This window comes from Phaenicophaeus curvirostris, chromosome 6, assembly GCF_032191515.1.
Source record: "Phaenicophaeus curvirostris isolate KB17595 chromosome 6, BPBGC_Pcur_1.0, whole genome shotgun sequence".
Taxonomy (NCBI): Eukaryota; Metazoa; Chordata; class Aves; order Cuculiformes; family Cuculidae; genus Phaenicophaeus; species Phaenicophaeus curvirostris.
This window is the reverse complement of record NC_091397.1, coordinates 900,085-924,013: the sequence shown is the minus strand read 5'-3', so window position 1 is coordinate 924,013 and position 23,929 is coordinate 900,085. Positions and strand designations below refer to the sequence as shown.

General features: G+C 60.5%; 3 protein-coding genes and 1 non-coding gene across 9 annotated transcripts in view; 3 read left to right on the top strand and 1 right to left on the bottom strand.

Moving 5' to 3' along the window:
- CCM2 (CCM2 scaffold protein) overlaps positions 1-11,232 on the bottom strand; it is a 24,425-nt gene extending 13,193 nt beyond the window's left edge. The window contains exon 1 of one of the 3 annotated variants that reach the window (XM_069859187.1): positions 11,126-11,232. In XM_069859187.1, the coding sequence (XP_069715288.1) occupies positions 11,126-11,155 (30 nt within the window). In that variant the 5' untranslated portion in view covers positions 11,156-11,232. Of the gene's footprint in view, positions 1-1,996; positions 2,086-8,238; positions 8,260-11,125 lie in introns of those variants that run through there. The other 2 variants (XM_069859186.1, XM_069859188.1) reach the window with 2 other exon arrangements.
- Positions 11,154-16,783, top strand: LOC138722169 (uncharacterized). The gene is made up of 9 exons (XM_069860052.1): positions 11,154-11,356; positions 12,314-12,492; positions 14,251-14,330; positions 14,655-14,734; positions 15,063-15,117; positions 15,664-15,743; positions 16,070-16,149; positions 16,272-16,350; positions 16,534-16,783. The coding sequence occupies exons 1-9, from the start codon at positions 11,154-11,156 to the stop codon at positions 16,598-16,600; spliced, it is 903 nt and encodes a 300-aa protein (XP_069716153.1). The 3' UTR covers positions 16,601-16,783.
- On the top strand, positions 13,997-14,130 carry LOC138722383 (small nucleolar RNA SNORA9). Its single transcript, XR_011337697.1, has one exon. It is a non-coding gene; the product is annotated as a small nucleolar RNA SNORA9 (small nucleolar RNA).
- Positions 16,592-23,929, top strand: part of MYO1G (myosin IG) — a 20,216-nt gene continuing 12,878 nt past the window's right edge. For 2 of the 4 annotated variants that reach the window (XM_069859143.1, XM_069859141.1), the window contains exons 1-7: positions 17,410-17,706; positions 19,156-19,364; positions 20,177-20,270; positions 20,935-21,100; positions 21,185-21,238; positions 22,372-22,458; positions 22,981-23,097. In XM_069859143.1, the coding sequence (XP_069715244.1) occupies positions 17,438-17,706; positions 19,156-19,364; positions 20,177-20,270; positions 20,935-21,100; positions 21,185-21,238; positions 22,372-22,458; positions 22,981-23,097 (996 nt within the window). In that variant the 5' untranslated portion in view covers positions 17,410-17,437. Of the gene's footprint in view, positions 16,679-16,797; positions 16,884-17,409; positions 17,707-19,155; positions 19,365-20,176; positions 20,271-20,934; positions 21,101-21,184; positions 21,239-22,371; positions 22,459-22,980; positions 23,098-23,929 lie in introns of those variants that run through there. The other 2 variants (XM_069859144.1, XM_069859142.1) reach the window with 2 other exon arrangements.

The window sequence follows — 23,929 nt, the reverse complement described above, 5'->3', positions numbered from 1 at the left end:
TGAAGACCCTGAGCAGGGCTGGACCCAGCCCTGAGCCCTGGGGACCCCACTTGGAACTGGCCTCCAGCTGGAGGTAACTCCACCTCCCACCACTCTCTGGACCTTCCACCCAACCAGTTTCCACCCAGGAGATCGTTCCCCTGGCCAGGCCCGAGGTGACAGTTTCTGAAGGAGAACGGTGGGAGAAACTGTCTCAAAGGTCTTTCTGGCGCCGTGCAGCAACATCACAAGTGCTGAGAAGCTCCTCGTAGCAAAACAAGGTGGTTTTCCCTCAAAATTCAACCTTCCAGTTAAGAGAAAAATAGAACTAGATATTCAGATTAAGACCAAACCCATCAGGCTTTGTCCTCGCCTTGGTGCTACCTTGAGTTTCACCCAAGCCTTTGAAGGGTTCTCATCGTGAAGGATCCAAAAGGCTTTGTTCTTACCTTGGTGTCACCTTGAGTTTCACCCAAGCATCTGAAGGGTTCTCATCGTGAAGAAGGTGGAGGTGCTGCAAACTTGTCTAAGGTCATAAGAGACCCCTAAACGCAAGGGCAGGACCCAGCAGAAGGTCTCACATGGACCAAAGAGGTCTTCCTGATGCCCAAACCACTAAAAGTTGGGTTTGGAAGAACATCAGAGCCAATGCAGATCCAGCTGGATCACACGGGATCTCGGCTATAGAGGGAGCATCTCCACCAGCTTCGGACCACAGCATGGGATGGAGATTCCCTCTCCACTCAGCTCTGGTGGGACCTCACCTGGAGGCCTGCTCTCAGGTCTGGAATCCTCAGCAGAAGGAGGACGCGGAGCTATTGGAATGGACCCAGAGGAGGCCACGGAGATGATCCAAGGGCTGGAGAACCTCCCGTACAGGCTGAGAGAGTTGGGGGTGCTCAGCTTGGAGAAGAGAAGGCTCCAAGGAGACCTTAGAGCAGCTTCCAGTGCTGAAAGGAGGTTGAGGGGAGACCTCAACGCTATCTCCAACTGCCTGGAAGGAGCTTGTGGAGAGGTGGGTGAGTGACAGGTGAAGGGACGAGAAGAAATGGCCTCAAGTTGCACCAGGACAGGTTCAGGTTGCCCATCAGGAGAAACTCCTTCATGAAAAGGTCTCTCAGGCCCTGGCGGAGGCTGCCCAGGAGGTGGTGGAGTCTCCATCCCTGGAGGGGTTGAAAAGATGAGCAGATGAGGAGCTCAGGGATGTGGTTTAGTCGTGGACAGGGACGGTTGGACTCGATGATCTCAAAGGTCCAACCAAGCGATTCTGTGATTCTAAGACAAGGACGTTGGGGACAACCCGGCCCTGAAAATCGTCCCTCGGCCCAGGGAGATAAAAATAGAGACAGTTTCTAGGACAAACGGGACAGAAAACAGAGCAGCTCCGAGCCGGCCTCGCGAAGACTCTCTCGGGGTGAGAGAGTTGGGCTTGTTCAGCCTGGAGAAGACAAAGCTCCAAGGAGACCTTAGAGCAGCTTCCAGCGCTGGAAGGGGCTCCAGGACAGCTGGGGAGGGGCTCTTGGTCAGGGACACGACGAGGAGAACGCTTTGAAGCTGAAAGAGGAGAGATGGAGATGAGATCTTAGGGAGAACTCCTTCCCCATGAGGGCGGGGAGGTCCTGGAACAGGTTGCCCAGAGAAGTGGGGGCTGCTCCATCCCTGGAGGTGTTCAAGGCCAGGTTCCCTCTCCAGCAGGGACGTCCACCAACCCACCACCAGCGTCTGGGAGCTCCAGCTCTTGGGTGACCTCTCTGTGCTGAGGGCACCAGATCCAGCTCAGCGTGGAGAAACCAGAAGAAACCCTTGCTTCTCCCTCAAGGATTCAGGCAACCTCCATAGGGTTCAGAAGATGCTGCGACGGGACCATCAAGCCCACCATCTCCTGTCCCAACAGCTACAGGCTCTCCAGAAGCTGCTTTGAGGAGCCCAAATCCAACGCAGAGACGTCACCCGGCACGACCCAACCCGGAACAAGAGCTTCTGCTTTCCTGGGAGCCCGTCTCCACCCAACACCCACCTCGTTCTCCATGGAAGCACCGAGCTGTGGAGAGCAGAACCGACCCACGCCGGCACGGAGCTCCCCGCAAGCTCCTGCTGGGGCGGGGAGAGAAGCTGCTCCCCTCGTCTCGGGGTCTTCTGAAGCTCCTGGCCCAGCAGAAGGGCTGGAAAAGCCGTGAGAGGAGCGTGGGGCTCAACCCTGGCTCTGCCACCCCAACCACAAGGGCGTCCGACCCCAAACCTCGGCTGCCGGTGCGTGAAAATCTCATTCCACCAGCATCTTTTAGGAATCCAAAGCAGAGAGACCTCTAAGGGTGGCCCAGACGCTTCCCTCTCCACCAGGGACGTCCACCAACCCACCACCAGGGTCTGGGAGCTCCAGCTCTTGGGTGACCTCTCTCTGCTGAGGCCACCGGCTCCACCTCAGCGTGGAGAAACCAGAAGAAACTCTTGCTTCTCCCTCAAGGATTCAGGCAACCTCCGTAGAGTTCAGAGGACACTGTGATGGGACCATCAAGCCCACCACCTCCTGTCCCAACAGCTACAGGCTCTCCAGAAGCTGCTTTGAGGAGCCCAAATCCAAAGCAGAGACGTCACCCGGCACGACCCAACCCGGAACAAGAGCTTCTGCTTTCCTGGGAGCCCGTCTCCACCCAACACCCACCTCGTTCTCCATGGAAGCACCGAGCTGTGGAGAGCAGAACCGACCCACGCCGGCACGGAGCTCCCCACAGGCTCCTGCTGGGGCGGGGAGAGAAGCTGCTCCCCTCGTCTCGGGGTCTTCTGAAGCTCCTGGCCCAGCAGAAGGGCTGGAAAAGCCGTGAGAGGAGCGTGGGGCTCAACCCTGGCTCTGCCACCCCAACCACAAGGGCGTCCGACCCCAAACCTCGGCTGCCGGTGCGTGAAAATCTCATTCCACCAGCATCTTTTAGGAATCCAAAGCAGAGAGACCTCTAAGGGTGGCCCAGACGCTTCCCTCTCCACCAGGGACGTCCACCAACCCACCACCAGGGTCTGGGAGCTCCAGCTCTTGGGTGACCTCTCTCTGCTGAGGCCACCGGCTCCACCTCAGCGTGGAGAAACCAGAAGAAACTCTTGCTTCTCCCTCAAGGATTCAGGCAACCTCCGTAGAGTTCAGAGGACACTGTGATGGGACCATCAAGCCCACCACCTCCTGTCCCAACAGCTACAGGCTCTCCAGAAGCTGCTTTGAGGAGCCCAAATCCAAAGCAGAGACGTCACCCGGCACGACCCAACCCGGAACAAGAGCTTCTGCTTTCCTGGGAGCCCGTCTCCACCCAACACCCACCTCGTTCTCCATGGAAGCACCGAGCTGTGGAGAGCAGAACCGACCCACGCCGGCACGGAGCTCCCCACAGGCTCCTGCTGGGGCGGGGAGAGAAGCTGCTCCCCTCGTCTCGGGGTCTTCTGAAGCTCCTGGCCCAGCAGAAGGGCTGGAAAAGCCGTGAGAGGAGCGTGGGGCTCAACCCTGGCTCTGCCACCCCAACCACAAGGGCGTCCGACCCCAAACCTCGGCTGCCGGTGCGTGAAAATCTCGTTCCACCAGCATCTTTTAGGAATCCAAAGCAGAGAAACCTCTAAGGGTGGCCCAGACGCTTCCCTCTCCAGCAGGGACGTCCACCAACCCACCACCAGCATCTAGGAGCTCCAGCTCTTGGGTGACCTCTCTGTGCTGAGGCCACCGGCTCCACCTCAGCGTGGAGAAACCAGAAGAAACTCTTGCTTCTCCCTCAAGGATTCAGGCAACCTCCGTAGAGTTCAGAGGACACTGTGATGGGACCATCAAGCCCACCACCTCCTGTCCCAACAGCTACAGGCTCTCCAGAAGCTGCTTTGAGGAGCCCAAATCCAAAGCAGAGACGTCACCCGGCACGACCCAACCCGGAACAAGAGCTTCTGCTTTCCTGGGAGCCCGTCTCCACCCAACACCCACCTCGTTCTCCATGGAAGCACCGAGCTGTGGAGAGCAGAACCAACCCACGCCGGCACGGAGCTCCCCGCAAGCTCCTGCTGGGGCGGGGAGAGAAGCTGCTCCCCTCGTCTCGGGGTCTTCTGAAGCTCCTGGCCCAGCAGAAGGGCTGGAAAAGCCGTGAAGCTTCATTCGCCGGGCAGCTCGAGGCCAGGAAGTGCGAGAACCGCGGTTTCCTCTGCCGTAAGCAGCGACCGTGACTAAGTAGAGGTGGTGGGGAAGAACCCGAGAAGCTCAGCAGCCCCGGGGTGAGGACACGGCGAGGGGAGGTGGAGAAGTGAGGTCTGCAAAGCCTGAGCCCGTTCCTGAAGGACCTTGAGGCTCTGGAGCGAGTGCAGAGAAGAGAACGGAGCTGGGGAGGGGGCTGGAGACCAAGAGGAGCATGTGAGGAACCTGGGGGGGTTCAGCCTGGAGAAGAAGAGGCTGAGGGGAGACCTCGTTGCTCTCTCCAACTCCCTGAGAGGGATCAGGGATCATCGAGTCCAACCAGTCCCATCAATCACTAACCCATGGCCCTCAGCATCTCAGATGCTGAGGGCCATGGGTTAGTGATTGATGGGAACGGTTCCTGGAGCCTCTTTCAATCCTGGAAGCTGCTCTAAGGTCTCCTCGGAGCCTTCTCCAGGCTGAACAAGCCCAACTCTCTCAGCCTGGCCTCCTACGCGAGGTTCTCCAGCCCTCAAACCATCCTCAGGGCTGCTCTCCAGCCCATCACCCCCAGCCTGGATTGAACCCAGGGGTTGCCCCGACCCAGCGGTAGGACCTTCCCTTGGCCTGGTTGCCCCTCCTGAGGGTCTCCCAGCCCCACTGCTCCAGCCTGGCCAGGTCCCTCTGGATGAAGTCCTTCCGTTTCTCGCTCGCTTGAGAAACACAAAGCTTGGAAACGAGGACAGGAGCTCCCTGCCTGAGCCAAAGGCCTCCCAGGAGGCACTTTGGAGGACCACGAAGCGTTGGAACAAGCCTTGCTGGGCCTCAACGTGAGCCCAAGCGTCGCGCTCAGAGGATTCGCGAAAGCAAGTTGCTCTTTTCACAGCGAATCAAATTAAAAAGGTAAAGGAGCTGATTTCCCCGATGAATCTGCCTGGATTGGAGAAGGTCAACTGGAGAAGAAGAATCCAAAGACCTAGAGGGCTGCCAGTGACCCAAAGATCCTCGATGCTTGCAGAGAGCAGATTCCCACCTTGGGATGTACAAGAACTCTCCCACCAGGCAGCTTCAGCCCCTCCCATCGCTCTCCTCAAGGTAGACGAGCAAGAAGGATCTACAGGAGCAACAGAAACCAGCACCCACCTCACCACAACCTCCTCTCCAGGAGCTGCAGTGAGCCATGAGGTCTCCCCTCAGCCTCCTCTTCTCCAGGCTAACCAGCCCCAGGTCCCTCAGCTGCTCCTCACAACCCTTGTTCTCCAGCCCTTCCCCAGCTCCGTTCCCTTCTCCAGACGTTCTCCAGCCCCTCAAGGTCTTTCTTGGAGTGAGGGACCCAGAACTGACCCCAGGATTCGAGCTGCGGCCTCACCAGCACCGAGTCCACGGGGACAATCCCTTCCCTGCTCCTGCTGCCACCCCAGGGCTGCTCCAAGCCAGGATGCCATTGGCCTCCTTGGCCACCTGGGCCACTGCTGGCTCATGGTCAGCCATGGTCAACCAACCCCGCAGGTCCTTCTCCTCCAGGCAGCTTTCCAGGCGCTCTTCCCAAGCCTGGAGCTGCTCAGGGTTGTGGTGTCCCAGGTGAAGGACTCTACCCTTGACCTTGTTGAACCTCATACTGAGTTTGTAACCCCAGATGCATCGCTCTGCTCTCCTCCAGCATCTCAGGCCACAGAGACATCAAACCTCACTTTATCTGGTCACTCTAAGGTCTCCTCGGAGCCTTCTCTTCTCCTGAACATCCCAACTCTCTCAGCCTGTCCTCGGACGGGAGGTTCTCCAGCCCTCGCATCATCCTTGGAGCCTCCTCTGGCCCCGTTCCAACAGCTCCATCTCCTTCTCCTGCTGAGGATTCCAGAGCTGGCCCCAACCCTCCAGCTGAGGTCTCCCCGAGAGGAGCAGAGGGGACAATCCCCTCCCTCCCTGCTGGCCACGTTCTTTGGATGCAACCCAGGGGGGTTTCACGTTGAGCTCACATGGAGCTTCTCCCCCCCAGCCCCCCGAGTCCTTCTCCTCAAGGTTTCTCTCCATCCCATCATCCCCAGCCTGGATGGAACGCGGGGACTGTCCCAACCCAGCTGCAGGACCTCGACGTTGCCCCCAAACGAGCTTTAAAAGCCCCAACCAAGGCTGCAGCTCCCGGCTGAAGGAACCGTGTTCCCCAAACCCCATTTCCCAACCTCGTCTCAAGCTCCTCGATTTCACGTTTCGAGCTGCTCCGCCAACGCCGCCGGCTTCCAGCCTCCCCGCCAGGACAGGATTTGCCTCCAAATCAAGAGGAAAGGAATTTTCCCCGGCTATTTTTAGCAGAGCCTTGATCCTCCTCTCCCAAAGAAGATTCCTCCCACCCGGCTCGGCTCTCCACCCACGCCTTTCATCTCCGGGGCCACGGCCGAGCCGAGACATCTGGAGGGAGAGGGAGAAGAAGCTATAAACACAGCTCCAACCACACCTCCTCCTCCAAACACAGCTCCCAGCCAGGCTTCAGCGTGGTCCACTCCGTAGCGGAGCGTGAGCAGCTCAGGAGCTTCTGCAAGAACATCTCGGGGGCTTCATTCAAGCTCCTGCTGCCTCCAGGCTTGATTTTAGGCAACGACGTTTGTGGAGGTGGGAAGAGTTTAAGCCCAGTGTGAGTTCTAAGCGTTGTGAGGCAAGAATCGTGAGATGGTTTGGGTCGGAAGGGACCTAAGAGTTCAAGTTCAAGGAGGTCTATGGGCTACACAGACATCTCCAAATGCTGCTCCTGTGCAGCTCCAGGCTCCCACCAGAAACCGAGGCAGAAAATAGTCACAGAGTCATGGAATGGGTTGGGTTGGAAATAGAATCGTGGAATGGGTTGGAAGGGACCTCAAAGCCCAGCCAGTGCCACCCCTGCCACGGGCAGGGACACCTCCTGCTGGATCAGGGGCTCCGAGCTCCATCCAACGTGGCCTTCAACACCTCCAGGGATGGGGCAGCCACAGCTTCTCTGGGCAACCTGTTCCAGGGCCTCCTCACCCTCACAGGAGAACGTTTCTTCCCAAGATCTCATCTAAACTTCTCCTCTTTCAGCTCAAAACCGTTCCCCTCATCCCACCCCTGCCCTCCCTCATCAAGATCCCTCCCCAGCTTTCCTGGAGCCCCTTTCGGTCCTGGAAGCTGCTCTAAGGTCTCCTTGGAAGCTTCTCTTCTCCAGGCTGAACCACCCCAACTCTCTCAGCCTGTCAGAGCAGAGGTTCTCCAGCCCTCGCGTCATCTCCATGAGCTCCTCTAGACATGTTCCACCAGTTCCCTCTCCCTCTTCTCTTGGGGCTTTGTGCTCAAAAGAAACGAGGACCTCAACGAGGACCCAGATGGGAAGGAGGGAGGTGGGAAGCCCAGGACAAAACCCTTGGCCTGGCTCAGCCACAGCCAACGCCGATCCAAGATCTCTGTGACCGCCCCCACCGCTGACCTGCCCCAGAGAACCACCATCAGTTGGCTCTGGCCAACAGGATGGAGCTCCACCAGGCTCCATGCCAGGTCCTGCGCTTGGGACCCAACAACCCCGAGCAGCTCCAGGCTTGGGGAAGAGCGGCTGAAAAGCTGCCTGGAGGAGAAGGACCTGGGGGGGTTGGTTGACAGCGACCGACCATGAGCCACCAGCCCAATCCATCCTCCAAGACACCAAGAGAGCAAGAAGCAGCAGGGACGCTCTCCCTCCTCTTCCCGTGACCACACAGGAGAAGAGAAGATGTTTAAATTGCTCATCAGCATCAATTCAAGCTTTCAGGAGGGTCACCTCCTCAGCCTTGGAGCAGATGCCTCATGATCGTGGTGCTGTTGCATAGAATCCCAGAAGGGGTTGAGTTGAAAAGACCTCAAAGTCCACCCAGTTCCACCCCTGCCATGGGCAGGGACACCTCCCACTGGAGCAGGGTGATCCAAACTCCATCCAGCGTGGCCTTCAACACCTCCAGGGATGGGGCAGCCACCGCTTCCCTGATCAACCAGGGCCTCCTCACCCTCCTCGTGAAGAATTTCTTCCTAACATCCCATCTCGATGTCCCCTCTTCCAGCTTCAAACCCTTCCTCCTTGTCCCATCCTTGCACCCCCTCATCAAGAGCCCCTCTCCAGCTTTCCTGGAGCCCCATCAGGATCCCACCTCCATTCTGGAACGTGAGGAGCAGAAGCTGAAGATCTCAGGCTTCATCCAGAGGCAGAAAAAAGCACTGAGAAGAATATCTCCCTGCTCCCACCTGCACCGAGGCCTAATGAAGCCAAGAAGAGCAAGGACAGGTTTGTCTTGCTGAGCCTGGAGTTCAAAGGAGCTCCTGAAATCCAGTCTAGCGGGTCAACCACGAAAAACCTGGAGCGTGAGATGGTTTTCCAAGAGAAAAGCCCGTTTCCCAACCCCTTTGGAGGGAACGGAGACACCAAATCGAGCCGCTGAACGGAGACGTCGTGGAGTTTGGCAGCAGCTCAAGGACCCAAAGGTCTGGATGAAAGTGGAGAGCGGGGAGGGCAGCACCTTGACCAGCTGTGGTCGCTCCAGGAGGCCCTGGAGGTTCAGGGAGAGGAGATTCCAGAAGATCTCACACCTGGACTCCAGGTGGGCTTTGAACCGTGGTGGTTTAACTCGGCACAAACTTAGAATCACTGAATCTTTTAGGGTGGAAAAGATCTTGAAGAGCATCGAGTCCAACCGTAAAGCCAACGCTGCCAACTCCACCACCAAAACGTGTCCCCGAAGGGGACATCCACAAGGCTTCTAAACATCTCCAGAGATGGAGACTCCACAACACGTTCCATGAAGGAATATTTCCCAATCTCCAATCCAAACCTCCCCTGGCACAACTCGAGGTCATTTCCTCTTGTCCTACTCCTTGTTCCTTGGGAGAAGAGCCCAGCACCCACCTCACCACAACCTCCTTTCTGGGACCTGCAGAGAGCAGAAGGACGTGGAGTTGTTGGAAGGGGTGCAGAGGAGGCCACGGAGATGATCCAAGCGCTGGAGAACCTCCCATACGAGGACAAACTCAAAGAGTTGGGGTCATTCAGCCTGGAGAAGGCTCTGGAGAGATCTTAGAGCAGCTTCCAGGGCTGAAAGGGCCACCAGGAAAGCTGGAGAAGGACTTTTTCCAAGGGGCTGGAGTGACAGGACGAGGGGGGACGGCTTTGAATTGGAAGGGGAAGATTTAGATGAGACATGAAGAGGAAATTCTTCATGATGAGGGTGGGGAGGAGCTGGAACAGGTTGCCCAGAGAAGCTGTGGCTGCTCCATGCCTGGAGGTGTTGAAGGCCACATTGGATGGAGCTTGGAGCAACCTGCTCCAGTGGGAGGTGTCCCTGCCCACGGCAGGAGGTTGGAACTGGATGATCTTTGAGATCCTTTCAACTCAAACCATTGGAATCAACCTTGAGCGCCCGGCTTCAAGATCCACCTCACTTTGAGCTCTTCAAGCACCACCTCGATCAGCTTTAGAAGGTTCCCAGCTTTCCATGGACACGTCCCCCCCCACCCCGGTTTGGGAGCAAAGCTCGATCGGGAGTGACAAGCTCAGTTTTGGCAGATGCTTCTCGATGATCTGCACGAGAAGGAATTGTTGGACTGGCCGAGAGCCGGCGTTTCAAACCACAAAGAATTTGGTGCTGCCGGTCGGGACGAGCTTCACAAGCTGCTGGAGAAGCCCCAGCCTTCCCGCAGGAGAAGAAGCAAAAGAAGTCAACGGCAGAGGTCCAGGAGGCACCTGAGATGGGAATGTCGGGAATTTCATGCCAACATCTGCTGCTCATGTAAGTCATGGATTGGTTGGGTTGGAAGGGACCCCAAAGATCAGCCAGTTCCACCCCTGCCAGGGGCAGGGACACCTCCCACTGGATCAGGGGCTCCAAGCTCCATCCAACGTGGCCTTCAACACCTCCAGGGATGGGGCAGCCACAGCTTCCCTGGGCAACCTGGGCCAGTGAGAAGAAACATTCCATCCCCGCTTTGCAAATATCCCAAGGAGAACTTCATCAGGAGACCAGATCCATACTGGGAATGAGGATTGGGGGCACTGGGAAGGCAGAGGCCACGGCACTGGATCCATACTGGAGAACATTCCTTCCTCAGATCCCATCTCAACCTCCCCTCTTTCAGCTTCAAACCTTTCCACACATCCATTGATCCCTCCCCAGCCCTCCTGGAGCCCCTTTCAGCCCTGGAAGCTGCTCTAAGGTCTCCCTGGAGCCTTCTCCAGGCTGAACAACCTCAACTCTCTCAGGAAGTGAGAGAATCACAGAATCACCAGGTTGGAAGAGACCCACCAGATCATGGAGACCAACCATCCCCATCAATCACTGACCCCTGTCCCTCAGCACCTCGGCCACCCGGCCCTTCAACCCCTCCAGGGAAGGGGACTCAACCCCCTCCCTGGGCAGCCTCCGACAGGGACCAAGCACCCTTTCCAGGAAAGATTTTTTCCTGCTGTCCAGCCTGAGCCTCCCCTGGCGGAACTTGAGGCCATTCCCTCTCGTCCTGTCCCCTGTCCCTGGGGAGAAGAGCCCAGCTCCCTCCTCTCCACAACCTCCTCTCAGGGAGTTGCAGAGAGCAATGAGGTCTCCCCTCAGCCTCCTCTTCTCCAGGCTGAACCACCCCAGGGCCCTCAGACTTGTTCTCCAGCCCCCTCCCCAGCTCCGTTCCCTTCTCCAGACGTTCTCCAGCCCCTCAAGGTCTTTCTTGGAGTGAGGGACCCAGAACTGACCCCAGGATTCGAGGAGCGGCCTCCCCAGGGCCGAGGCCAGAGGGAGAAGAACCTCCCTGGCCCTGCTGGCCACGCCGGCTCTGCTCCAAGCCAAGATGTCAACCCTGGAGGGGTTTAAGGGCCGGGTGGCCGAGGTGCTGAGGGACATGGGTTAGTGATTGATGGGGATGGTTGGACTCCATGATCCGGCGGGTCTCTTCCAACCTGGTGATTCTGTGACTCTTTCCCCTCAGGGCTCCCCCCTCAGGGCTTCCCGCTCTTTTCCCTCAGGGCTCCCCCTCCCGCCCCCCCAGCCCCCTTCTCACCTTCTTGCCTTTCTTGCCCTCCTCCTCCATGGTTCCAGCGGCGGCGGCGGCCCCGGCCCCCCCCGGGGCATCCCCGCAGCGGCTCCGGCCTGGCTGCCCCGGGGCTCCGCGGCCTCGCTCGGCGGCCCCCGCGCTCCCCCGGTACCGACCCCCGCCGGGAGCCCCAGCTCAGCGCCGCCACCCGCGGCCCCGCCCCGCCGCCATCTTGGGGCGGTGGCTCCGCGCCGAGGGGTGACGTCACCCGCGCGACGGCGCGCTCCCCCCTTGGCCACGCCCCCTTCCCGACGCCGGCGCCTCTGATTGGCTGAGCCTCCCCGCCTGGACACGCCCATTCGCTGCTGATTGGATGAGAGCGCGCGGTTGACCACGCCCCCTTCACCAGGACCCGCCCATAGCTTCAGCCACGCCCACTCGCTGCTGATTGGTTGGTTCTGTAAGCTTTGGCCCCGCCCACTCGCTGCTGATTGGCTGTTTTCATCCTTATGGCCACGCCCCTTTCCTCCTGGCCACGCCCACTCGCCACCGAGTGGCTCCTTTCACCTTCTTGGCCACGCCCACTCGCACCTCATTGATTGAGTCCTCGTGTCTGGCCACGCCCATCACCCTGCCCACCCCATTTGCTCCTTGCTTGGGTGCCTTTGTCCCTTTGGCCACGCCCACTCGCGGCTGGTTGCCCCCCCCCATCTGGCCACGCCCACCAGCCTGGCTCCACCCCATTTGGCTGCTTTTGCCTCTTAGGCCACGCCCACTCGTTGCTGATTGGCTGAAACACCAGTCTGACCACGCCCCTTCCCTCCTGGCCACGCCCCCTGCTGCTCATTGAGCTCGTCTGGCCACGCCCCCTCACGGGTGATTGACAGCCGCTCCCCGTCTGGCCCCGCCCACCACTCTGGCCACGCCCACTCGCTGCTGATTGGCTGCGTTTGTCTATTAGAAGCCGGTCGGCCTCATCCGCCCCTCTAGCCCCGCCCACCTTTTTTCTGATTGGCTGCTTTGTCCTGCCTGGCCACGCCCTCTCCGGTAGCTCCATAGCATTATTAGCCACGCCCACCGGCTTCTGATTGGCTGCGTTTCCCTCTTGGCCACGCCCCCTCCTGCCGATTGGCCCTGTATCTCTCTGGCCCCGCCCCCCCCGCCCTGGCCCCGCCTTTCCCGCGCGCGGGTCTCCGCCCCACGTGACGCCCTCAGCAATGGCGGCGTCGGGGACCTCAGGGAGCGCTCCGGGCCCGGCCTCGCTCCATCCGCCGCCATCCGCCCCCGCCGAGCCGGGGAGGGACCGCGGAGGGACCGGGGGAACGCGGAGGGGCGCGGGGAGAGGGGCCCGGCCGCCATCGGGCCCCCCGCCGCGCCTGAGGGGGGATTGGAAGGTGTGGGCCGGGGGGGGGGAGCTGGGGAAGGGGGAGTAGGAGGGCAGGGGGAGGGACTGGGAGGCGCTGAGGGGGAGTGGGGGGCACTGGGAGGGACTGAGGGGGACTGGGAGGGCACTGGGAGGCCGCTAGGAGGGGCTGAGAGGGACTGGGAGGGCACTGGGGCGGACTGGGAGGGCACTGGGAGGCCGCTGAGGGGGATTGGGGGTTACTGGGAGGCCCCTGGGAGGGGCTGAGGGGGACTGGGAGGCCACTGGGGGGGAGTGGGGGGGACTGGGAGGGCCCCTGGGGGGGAACTGGGAGGCCGCTGAGGGAGATTGAGGGTTACTGGAAGGCCGCTAGGAGGGACTGGGAGAGCACTGGAAGGCTGCTGGGTGCGAGTTGGGGGGCACTGGGAGGGACTGGAAGGGCACTGGGGGGAACTGGGAGGCCACTGAGGGGGATTGGGGGTTACTGGGAGGCCGCTGTGGGGGAGTGGGGGGCACTGGGAGGGACTGAGGGGGTCTGGAAGGCCACTGGGGGGAACTGGAAGGCTGCTGAGGGGGATTGGGGGCTACTGGGAGGCCGCTGGGAGGGACTGAGGGGGACTGGGAGAGCACAGGGAGGCGGCTGGGGGGAGTGGGGGGCACTGGGAGGGCACTGGGGGGAACTGGGAGGCCGCTGAGGGGGATTGAGGGCTACTGGGAGAGCACTGAGGCCGCTGGGGGGTAGTGGGGGGCACTGGGAGGGACTGGGAGGGCACTGAGGGGGACTGGGAGGCCGCTGAGGGGGATTGAGGGTTACTGGAAGGCCACTAGGAGGGACTGGGAGAGCACTGGGGTCGAGTGGGGAGGACACTGGGAGGGACTGAGGGGGACTGGAAGGGCACTGGGGGGAACTGGGAGGCCGCTGAGGGAGATTGGGGGTTACTGGGAGGGACTGGGAGAGCACTGGGAGGCTGCTGGAGGGGAGTGGGGGGCACTGGGGGTTACTGAGAGGCTGCTGGGACAGACTGAGGGGGAGTGGGGGGCACTGGGAGGCCGCTGAGGGGGATTGGGGGTTACTGGGAGGGCACTGGGAGGGAGTGGGGGGCACTGGGATGGACTGAGGGGGACTGGGAGGCCACTGGTGGGCACTGGGAGGCTACTGGGGGGAGCAGCAGTCACTAGGCGGGGGGGGTTGGGGGTTACTGGAAGGCTGTGGGGGGGAGTGGGAGGCGCTGGAGGGAGGAGGAGTCTCTGGGCAGAGAGGTTTGGGGGTTACTGGGGGGACTGGGAGGAGGGGGGATCACTGGGTATGTGGGAACTGGGGGGAACTGGGAGTTACTGGGGAGGAGTTGGGGGTCATTGGAACCACGTGGAGCTTCGAGAGTCCTGGGGGCCACCAGGGGGTTCACGGGGGGGGTCACCGGCATCCCCAGGGGGCTCGTGGGGGTCACAAAGGCCACCGGGCGGGGGGGGGGTCATGGGGCCACCAGGGGTGTCCCGGGGGTCCCCAAAGCCCCCAGGAGGCCCCTTCCCCAGCCCAGCAAGGCGTCCAGCGTGGCGGGGCCTGGCGTGGCCCTCGCCGCTCCTGCAGCTCTTGCCACAGCAGCCCCGGGCCCGTTTGAGGCCCCTCGCGGCGCTTCCCGCCGAGGGGTTATAGACAGCTCGCACACCCAATTAGCTCAGTTGTGCTTAATTAGCTCTGCCACGTGGCTTTGGCCATTAAATGAGTCTCTTGGGGCTCCCTGTGGCCGAGCCCGGCTGGTGACTCCGATATCTCCCTCTTTTCTTCCAGGTTCCTGCTGGGATGATCCAGAAGGACCTTGGGAGCCACCAGGAGCGAGGAGGTGGTGGTGTCCGTGCTCTCTCATTATGGTAATTAGCCTAATTGTACTTAATTAGCTCTGCCACATGTCTTTAGCCATTAAATGAGTCTCTTGGAGCTCCTTATGGCCAAGCCCGGCTGGTGACTTCGATCTCTCCCTCTCTGGTTCCAGGTTCCTGCTGTGACAATCTAGAAGGACCTTGGGAGCCACCAGGAGCAAGGAGGTGGTGGTGTCTGTGCTCTCCCATCAAGGTAATTAGCCTAATCGTGCTTAATTAGCTCTACCACATGGCTTTAGCCATCAAATGAGTCTCTTGGGGCTCCTTATGGCCAAGCCCGGCTGGTGACTCCGATCTCTCCCTCTCTTCTTCCAGGTTCCTGCTGTGACGATCCAGAAGAACCTTAGAAGCCACCAGGAGCGAGGAGGTGGTGGTGTCCACGCTCTCCCATCAAGGTAATTAGCTTAATTGTGCTTAATTAGCTCTGCCACATGTATTTCACCACCAAACAAGAGTCTCTTGGGGCTCCTTATGGCCAAGCCCAGCTGGTGACTCCGATCTCTCCCTTTCTTCTTCCAGGTTCCTGCTGTGACGATCCAGAAGAACCTTAGAAGCCACCAGGAGCGAGGAGGTGGTGGTGTCCACGCTCTCCCATCAAAGTAATTAGCTTAATCGTGCTTAATTAGCTCTGCCACATGTATTTCACCACCAAACAAGAGTCTCTTGGGGCTCCTTATGGCCAAGCCCGGCTGGTGACTCCGATCTCTCCCTCTCTTCTTCCAGGTTCCTGCTGGGACGATCCAGAAGGACCTCGGGAGCCACCAGGAGGAATGAGGAGGTGGTGTCCACGCTTTCCCATCATGGCAATTACCCTCATCCTACCTAATTAACCTAATCCTACCTAATTAGCTCTGCCACACCGCTTCAACCCCCAAACCAGAGTCTCTTGGAGCCGAAATCCCCCCGGGAGCCGCGGGGCCGGGGTTGGGTTGTTCTCCTGCCATCGCGGGGTGGCTCCTGGTGACCCCGATGGCCCCGGCTCTTCCCTTGTCCCCCTCGATCCCCGGAGCCGGCAGCGCCGCGAGGCGCCCTCGAGCCCTTCCTGCCAGCGGGTTTACTCGGTGCCGTAGCCGCAAGGCGTCCAGCGTGGCGGGGCCTGGCGTGGCCCTCGCCGCTCCTGCAGCTCTTGCCACAGCAGCCCCGGGCCCGTTTGAGGCCCCTCGCGGCGCTTCCCGCCGAGGGGTTATAGACAGCTCGCACACCCAATTAGCTCAGTTGTGCTTAATTAGCTCTGCCACGTGGCTTTGGCCATTAAATGAGTCTCTTGGGGCTCCTTATGGCCAAGCCCGGCTGGTGACTCCGATCTCTCCCTGTTTTCTTCCAGGTTCCTGCTGGGATGGTCCAGAAGGACCTTGGGAGCCACTGGGAGCGAGGAGGTGGTGGTGTCCACGCTCTCCCATCAAGGTAATTAGCTTAATTGTGCTTAATTAGCTCTGCCACATGTATTTCACCACCAAACAAGAGTCTCTTGGGGCTCCTTATGGCCAAGCCCAGCTGGTGACTCCGATCTCTCCCTGTTTTCTTCCAGGTTCCTGCTGTGACAATCCAGAAGAACCTTAGAAGCCACCAGGAGCGAGGAGGTGGTGGTGTCTGTGCTCTCCCATCAAGGTAATTAGCTTAATCGTGCTTAATTAGCTCTGCCCCATGTCTTTAGCCATCAAATGAGTCTCTTGGGACTCCTTATGGCCAAGCCCGGCTGGTGACTCCAATCTCTCCCTCTTTTCTTCCAGGTTCCTTCTGGGATGGTCTAGAAGGACCTTGAGAGCCACCAGGAGCGAGGAGATGGTGGTGTCTGTGCTCCCCCATCAAGGTAATTAGCCTAATTGTGCTTAATTAGCTCTGCCACATGTCTTTAGCCATTAAATGAGTGTCTTGGGGCTCCTTATGGCCAAGCGCGGCTGGTGACTCCGATCTCTCCCTCTCTGGTTCCAGGTTCCTGCTGGGATGATCCAGAAGGACCTTGGGAGCCACCAAGAGCAAGAGGTGGTGGTGTCCACGCTCTCCCATCATGGTAGTTATGATAACCCTGCCTCATTAACCTAATCCTACCTAATTAGCGCTGCCACACCACTTCAACCTCCAAACCCGAGTCTCCACTGGAGAGCCGGCCACAAGGAGGTTGTCCTGGTGTGGAGAAGGAGCCCTTCTCCTCCTAATTAGCTTAATTATGTGTAATTGGCCGTGCCAAATGCAGCTGCGAAGATCTCAGGTCATCATTAACCACCCGACAAGAGACCGGGATTGGAATCCCATGGGATTGAGCTGAGTCCACGAAGCTGGAAGGAGGAACCGGAGCGAAGGCGCTTCCACCACCGCAACACAACCAAATCCTGCTGGCGGTGAGGGAATCGGCGACGCCGAAATCCCAAAATCCTCCGTCATGGACGGAAAACACCAAAACCTTGAGCTTTTTCCTCAATCCCCATTCCAAACTTGTCGCTTTTCCTTGATTTTTTAGGTGAAAATCTTCTAAATCGCCCATTTTTTTGGTGCAACCACCAAAAAGACGTGATGGATGGTGGCTCTTCCAGCAAATTTCGCTCGGTGAGGAGGGGTTTTGGTTACTGGGCTTTACTGGGAATCGTTTATTGATTGAAAACGGGAACTGGGAATACTGGTGAGCACTGGTTTGCTGCGCTAACCCCGAGCGGGGCCGTCCGGAGAAGAGGAATCCCTGCCGGTAGCTGCGTAATCCTCGTTTCCTTAACGCTTCCCTCCCTTCTTTTCCAACTGGACGTTGAGTCCCCTCTCCGGTTCTCCTTGGCTCGTCCTTCCCAGTGCTCCCAGGGCTTGAACTGGGGATACTGGGACGAGGACGGGTGCTGCGGCGTCTTAATAAACTGGTTTTCCCGGTGGGCTCTGGGCACGGCGTGGAAAAAGGGAGATGATGATGATGCTGGGGTTGGAGATACCATGATGGGTTGGAGGATGTGGTGATGGGTTTGAAGACACCACCTCAAGGAACCATCCCCGGGGCGTCCCCTCGTCTCCACCGGATGCCACCGGGTGCCGGGGTGACACCGGAGGGAAGTGCCACCCCCCTAACCGCAAGGAGGGTGCGGCAGTTGGAGCCGCCGCCTTCACCCTTGAGCTTGACCATGGTCAAGGGCGACGTTGGAGGTGATGGGACCCCGTGGCCACCACCGCGTAGCTCCTCGAGGTGTCCCCAGCCCCGGGGCCACCCCCGTGTCACCCCAGGGGAGGGGACAGGGCCCTGGGGACCTCGCCGCGCGCCTGCGCTGCCGGTGGGGCAGGAAGGGGAAGCGGGCGGCATGGCCGAGCCCCAGGGCGCCGACCTGGGCCAAGCCGACTTTGTCCTCCTCGAGGAGGTCACCATGGAGAGGTTCCTGGCCAACCTGCGCCTGCGGTACGGGGTGGGGGGGGGGATGGGGACGGGGGCGCCCCAAAAGGGCAGCGAGGGGCTGGGGGGACACGCCGGATGGGATGGGGTGGGGCAACTGGGGCCTCCAGGGCTGGGACTGGGGGCAACTGGGACCTCCAGGGCTGGGACTGGGGGCAACTGGGGCCTCCTGGGACAGGACTGGGGGCAACTGGGATCTCCAGGGCTGGGATTGGGGGCAACTGGGACCTCCAGGGCTGGAACTGGGATCTCCGGTGCAGGGACTGGGGGCAACTGGGATCTCCAGGGACAGGACTGGGGGCAACTGAGATCTCCAGTGCTGGAACTGGGACTCCCAGTGCTGAGGTTTGGGGCAACTGGGTCCTCCAGGGCTGGGACTGGGGCAACTGGGACCTCTGGGGGCAGGACAGGGGGCAACTGGGATCTCCACGGCTAGGACTGGGGACAACTGGGGCTCCCAGTGCAGGGATTGGGGGCAACTGGGACCTCCAGGGACAGGATTGGGGGCAACTGAGATCTCCAGTGCTGGAACTGGGATTCCCAGTGCAGGGATTGGGGCAACTGGGTCCTCCAGGGCTGGGATTGGGGCAACTGGGATCTCCAGGGCTGGGATTGGGGCAACTGGGACTCCCAGTGCTGAGACTGGGGGCAACTGGGATCTCCACAGCTAGACTGGGGGCAACTGGGACTCCCAGTGCTGGGATTGGGGGTGACTGGGACCCCCAGTGCTGGGACTGGGGACAACTGGGACTCCCAGTGCTGGGATTGGGGGTGACTGGGAAGCCCCAGTGCTGGGACTGAGGGCAACTGGGACTCCCACTGGTGGGGTTGGGGGCAGCTGGGAAGCCCCAGTGCTGGGACTGGGGGCAACTGGGACCGCCGGGGCCAGGAGCTGGGGACAACTGGGACCTCCAGTGCTGGGATATGGGGGCAACTGGGACCCCCAGTGCTGGGATTGGGGGCATCTGGGACCCCTAGAGGTCCCACCACCCCCCAAGCTTCCCCACAGCCCCCAGCCCCACATCCCAGCACCCCCAGGATGTTCTCCAGCCCCACATTCCATCCCACGTCCCACCACTCCACAAGCTGCCCCACATCCTAGAACCTCCAGGATGTTCTCCAGCCCCACACTCCATCCCAAGTCCCACCACCCCACAACCTTCTTCTCAACCTGCAGCCCCACCTCCCAGCGCCCTCAGGATGTTCTCCAGCCCCACACTCCATCCCACGTCCCACCACCCCACAACCTTCTTCTCAACCTGCAGCCCCACCTCCCAGCGCCCTCAGGATGTTCTCCAGCCCCACATCCCATCCCACGTCCCACCACCCCACTAGCTGCCCCACAACCCCCAGCCCCACCTCCCAGCACCCCCAGGATGTCCCCCAGCCCCACGTTCCACCCCACGTCCCACCCCCCCGCAGTTCCCAGCCCCACATCCCCCTCCTCTCTTCCAGGTTCTCTCAGGGCCACATCTACACGTACATCGGGGAGGTGGTGGTGGCCGTGAACCCCTACCGGGCGCTGCCGCTCTACGACGCCGCCACCGTCGAGCGTTACCGCGGCCGCGAGCTCTACGAGCGCCCACCCCACCTCTTCGCCTTGGCTGACGCCGCCTACAAGGCCATGAAGCGCCGCGCCAAGGACACCTGCATCGTCATCTCCGGTGAGGGGCTGGCTTTGGGGGGGCACCGCGCGATGGGGGGTCCACCTGGATGAGGGTTGGGTCACAACCACCCCTGGCAGCTCCAGCCTTGGGAAGAGCGGCTGGAAAGCTGCCTGGAGGAGAAGGACCTGGAGGGGTTGGTGGATGGTGAACGTGAACCAGCAGTGGCCCAGGTGGCCACCAGCATCCTGGCTTGGAGCAGCCCTGGGGTGGCCAGCAGGTCCAGGGAAGGGATTGTCCCCCTGGACTTGGTGCTGGTGAGGCCACAGCTCGAATCGTGGGGTCGGTTTTGGGTCCCTCACTCCAAGAAAGACCTCGAGGGGCTGGAGAACGTCTGGAGAAGGGAACGGAGCTGGGGAGGGGCTGGAGAACAAGGGTTAGAAGGAGCAGCTGAGGGACCTGGGGCTGGTTAGCCTGGAGAAGGTTGAGGGGGGACCTCCTCACTCTGTGCAGCTCCTGGAGAGGAGGTTGTGGTGAGGTGGGTGCTGGGCTCTTCTCCCAAGGAACAAGTGGTGGGATGAGAGGACATGACCTCAAGCTGCACCAGGAGAGGTTCAGATTGGACATCAGGAAAACGTTCTTCATGGAGAAGGTTCTCAGGCCCAGGGAGGAGGTGGTGGAGTCTCCATGCCTGGAGATGTTTAAAAGCCGGGGAGATGAGGTGCTCAGAGATCTCGTGTAGGGGTGGAAAATCACGATTGGCCTCTATGACCTTCAAGGTCTTTTCCAACCGAGCCATCCCAGGTCTCTACGGGTTGGGGGCCCCCTTGGGTGGTGGGCTCCTTCTCCCCAAGCCTTGGTGTCCCCACCAGGAGAGAGCGGGGCGGGCAAGACGGAGGCCAGCAAGTACATCATGCAGTACATCGCCGCCATCACCAACCCCTCCCAGCGCGCCGAGGTCGAGAGGTGGGTCCAGCCCCACCGCGCCGGGGGGACCCATGGGTGGTGGCACGTGGATCCACCAGCCTGGAGGTGGTGGTTGGACAAGCCTATGGGGTTTTGGGGGGGAACCGAGGTGCTCTGTGTCCATAGGGGTGGTGTAGGGTGACCTGGGGTCCCACCTGGATGGGTTTGAGGTGCCCCATGTCCATGGGGGATGGTCTGGGGTGACCTGGGGTCCCACCTGGGTGGTTTTGAGGTGCCCCATGCCCATAGGGGTGGTGTAGGGTGACCTGGGGTCCCACCTGGGTGGTTTTGAGGTGCCCTATGGACCTCAGTGGTTGGTCTGGGGTGCCTCATGTCCATAGAGATGGTCTGGAGTGACCTGGGGTCCCACATGGATGGTTTTGAGGTGCCCCATGTCCATAGGGGTGGTGTAGGGTGACCTGGGGTCCCACCTGGATGGTTTTGAGGTGCCCCATGTCCATAGGGGATGGTGTAGGGCGACCTGGGGTCCCACATGGGTGGTTTTGAGGTGCCCCATGACCATGAGGGTGGTGGTGGGGGGACAAGATGGTCCCATGTCCATCGAGATGATGTGGGGCCACCAGGGGACCCCGCGGTGGTGGGCGAGGCCTGAGGCGCCACGTCCTACGTCCCCGAGCGAGGCTGTGGGTGCCACCCCACCCAGGGTGAAGAACGTCCTGCTGAAGTCCAACTGCGTCCTGGAAGCCTTCGGCAACGCCAAGACCAACCGCAACGACAACTCCAGCCGCTTCGGGAAGTACATGGACATCAACTTCGACTTCAAGGGTGACCCCACCGGCGGCCACATCCACAACTACCTCCTGGAGAAGGTTGGGAGCCGCGGGGCACGGCCCAGGGCGGGGCTGGACCCACGCGAGAGCCACCTAACGCCAACCCCCTGCTCCCTCTTCCAGTCCCGAGTCCTCCAGCAGCAGCCGGGAGAGAGGAACTTCCACGCCTTCTACCAGGTGGGCCAGGGGTGGGGTGGGCCAGGATGGAGGGGATCTGCGGGTGGGATGGAGGTGGGGGTGGAGGTGGAGGTGGATGGGATGGGATCTGGGGATGGGATGGATGAGATGGGATGGGATGGACGGGATGGGATGGATGGGATGGGGTGGGATGGGATCTGGGGATGGGATGGGATGGGGTGAGATGGGATGGGTTGGGATGGGGTGGGGTGGGATGGGATGGGAAGGGAGGGATGGGGTGGGATGGGGTGGGGTGGGATGGGATGGGATGGGGGAGATGGGATGGGATGGGATGGGATGGGGTGGGGTGGGATGGGATGGGAAGGGAGGGATGGGGTGGGATGGGGTGGGGTGGGATGGGATGGGATGGGATGGGGGAGATGGGATGGGATGGATGGGATGGGATGGATGAGATGGGATGGGATGGATGGGATGGGATGAGATGGGATGGATGAGATGAGATGGGATGGATGAGATGAGATGGGATGGGATGGATGAGATGGGATGGATGAGATGAGATGGGATGGATGGGATGGGATGAGATGGGATAGATAAGATGAGATGAGATGGATGAGATGAGATGGGATGGATGAGATGGGATGGATGAGATGGGATGGATGAGATGGGATGGGATGGATGAGATGGGATGGATGGGATGGGATGGGATGAGATGGGATGGATGAGATGAGATGGATGAGATGAGATGGGATGGATGAGATGAGATGAGATGGATGAGATGGGATGGATGAGATGGGATGGGATGGATGAGATGTGATGGATGGGATGGATGGGATGGGATGAGATGGGATGGATGAGATGGGATGGATGAGATGAGATGGGATGGATGAGATGAGATGAGATGGATGAGATGGGATGGATGAGATGTGATGGACGGGATGGATGGGATGTGATGGATGGGATGGATGGGATGGGATGGATGAGATGGGATGGGATGGATGAGATGTGGTGGATGGGATGGATGGGATGGGATGAGATGGGATGGATGAGATGGGATGGATGGGATGGGATGGGGTGGGATGCATGAGATGGGGTGAGATGGATGGATGGATGGGCTGGGCTGGGTGGGACAGGAGAGGAGCTCAGGCTGTGGGTTGTCCCCTCCCCGCTGGCAGCTGCTGCTGGGCGCCCCCGAGGAGCTGCTGACCTCGCTGCACCTCGAGCGCGACCCCCACGCCTTCCGCTACACCCGGGAGGGCAGCGTGAGTGGGGGGACACGGGGGACGGGGGGGGCTGGGGGGCAGGGGGGGCTTTGGGGGGACAGGGGTGGCTTTGGGGGGGACAGGGGTGGATTTGGGGGGACAGGGGTGGCTTTGAGGGGGACAGGGGTGGCTTTCGGGGGGACAGGGGTGGATTTGGGGGGGACAGGGGTGGCTTTGGGGGGGACAGGGGTGGATTGGGGGGGACAGGGGTGGCTTTGAGGGGGACAGGGGTGGCTTTCGGGGGGACAGGGGTGGATTTGGGGGGGACAGGGGTGGCTTTGGGGGGGACAGGGGTGGCTTTGGGGGGACAGGGGTGGCTTGGGGGGGCAGGGGTGGCTTTGGGGTCACAGGGATGGCTTTGGGGGGGACAGGGGTGGCTTTGGGGGGGACAGGGGGGTTTTGGGGGGACAGGGGTGGCTTTGGAGGGGGACAGGGGGGTTTTGGGGTCACAGGTATGGCTTTGGGGGGGACAGGGGGGTTTTGGGGTGACAGGGGGCACAGGGGTGTCTCCGTTGTCCCCAGGCGAGTGGGGACGAGGCGAGCGCCTTCCGCGCGGTGAGCGAGGCCATGGGCGTCATCGGCTTCAGCCCCGAGGAGCTGGGATCCGTGCAGCGCATCCTGGCCGCCATCCTGCACCTGGTGAGACCAGTATAGACCAGTATAGACCAGTATAGACCAGTATAGACCAGTATAGACCGGTATAGGCCGATATAGACCAGTACAGACCAGTCCAGACCAGTAGAGCCCAGCCCCACCGCTATGGTGCCAGTACAACCCAGCCCCACCACTAGGGAACCCCCGTACCAGGATGGATCCCCCTGTACCCGTACAGCCCAGCCCCACCAGTACGGCCCAGTCCCACCAGTATGGACCCCGCTGCACCAGTACAGCCCAGTACAGCCCAATGGAAACCAGTATGGCCCAGCAGAGCCCAGTACAGACCAGTATGGCCCAGCAGAGCCCAATACAGACCAGTATGGCTCAGCAGAGCCCAGTACAGACCAGTATGGCCCAGCAGAGCCCAGTACAGACCAGTATGGCCCAGCAGAGCCCAATACAGACCAGTATGGCCCAGCAGAGCCCAATGCAAACCAGTATGGCCCATTGCAAAGTAGTATGGCCCAGCAGAGCCCAATACAGACCAGTATGGCCCAGCAGAGCCCAGTACAGACCAGTATGGCCCAGTGCAAACTAGTATGGCTCAGCAGAGCCCAATACAGACCAGTATGGCCCAGCAGAGCCCAGTACAGACCAGTATGGCCCAGCAGAGCCCAATGCAGACCAGTATGGCCCAGTGCAAACTAATATGGCCCAGTAGAGCCCAATACAGACCAGTATGGCCCAGTAGAGCCCAATACAGACCAGTATGGCCCAGCAGAGCCCAGTATAGCCCAATACAGACCAGTATGGCCCAGCAGAGCCCAATACAGACCAGTATGGCCCAGCAGAGCCCAGTACAGCCCAGTACAAA

Bases quoted from the DNA above. Each gene is read 5' to 3' on its own strand.
- LOC138722169 (XM_069860052.1), top strand. From the start codon at position 11,154: ATGGTTCCAGCGGCGGCGGCGGCCCCGGCCCCCCCCGGGGCATCCCCG. The intron at 15,118-15,663 runs GTGGTGTCCACG...GTTTTCTTCCAG, and splicing joins CCACCAGGAGGAATGAGGAG to GTTCCTGCTGGGATGGTCCA. The intron at 15,744-16,069 runs GTAATTAGCTTA...CTTTTCTTCCAG, and splicing joins GTCCACGCTCTCCCATCAAG to GTTCCTTCTGGGATGGTCTA.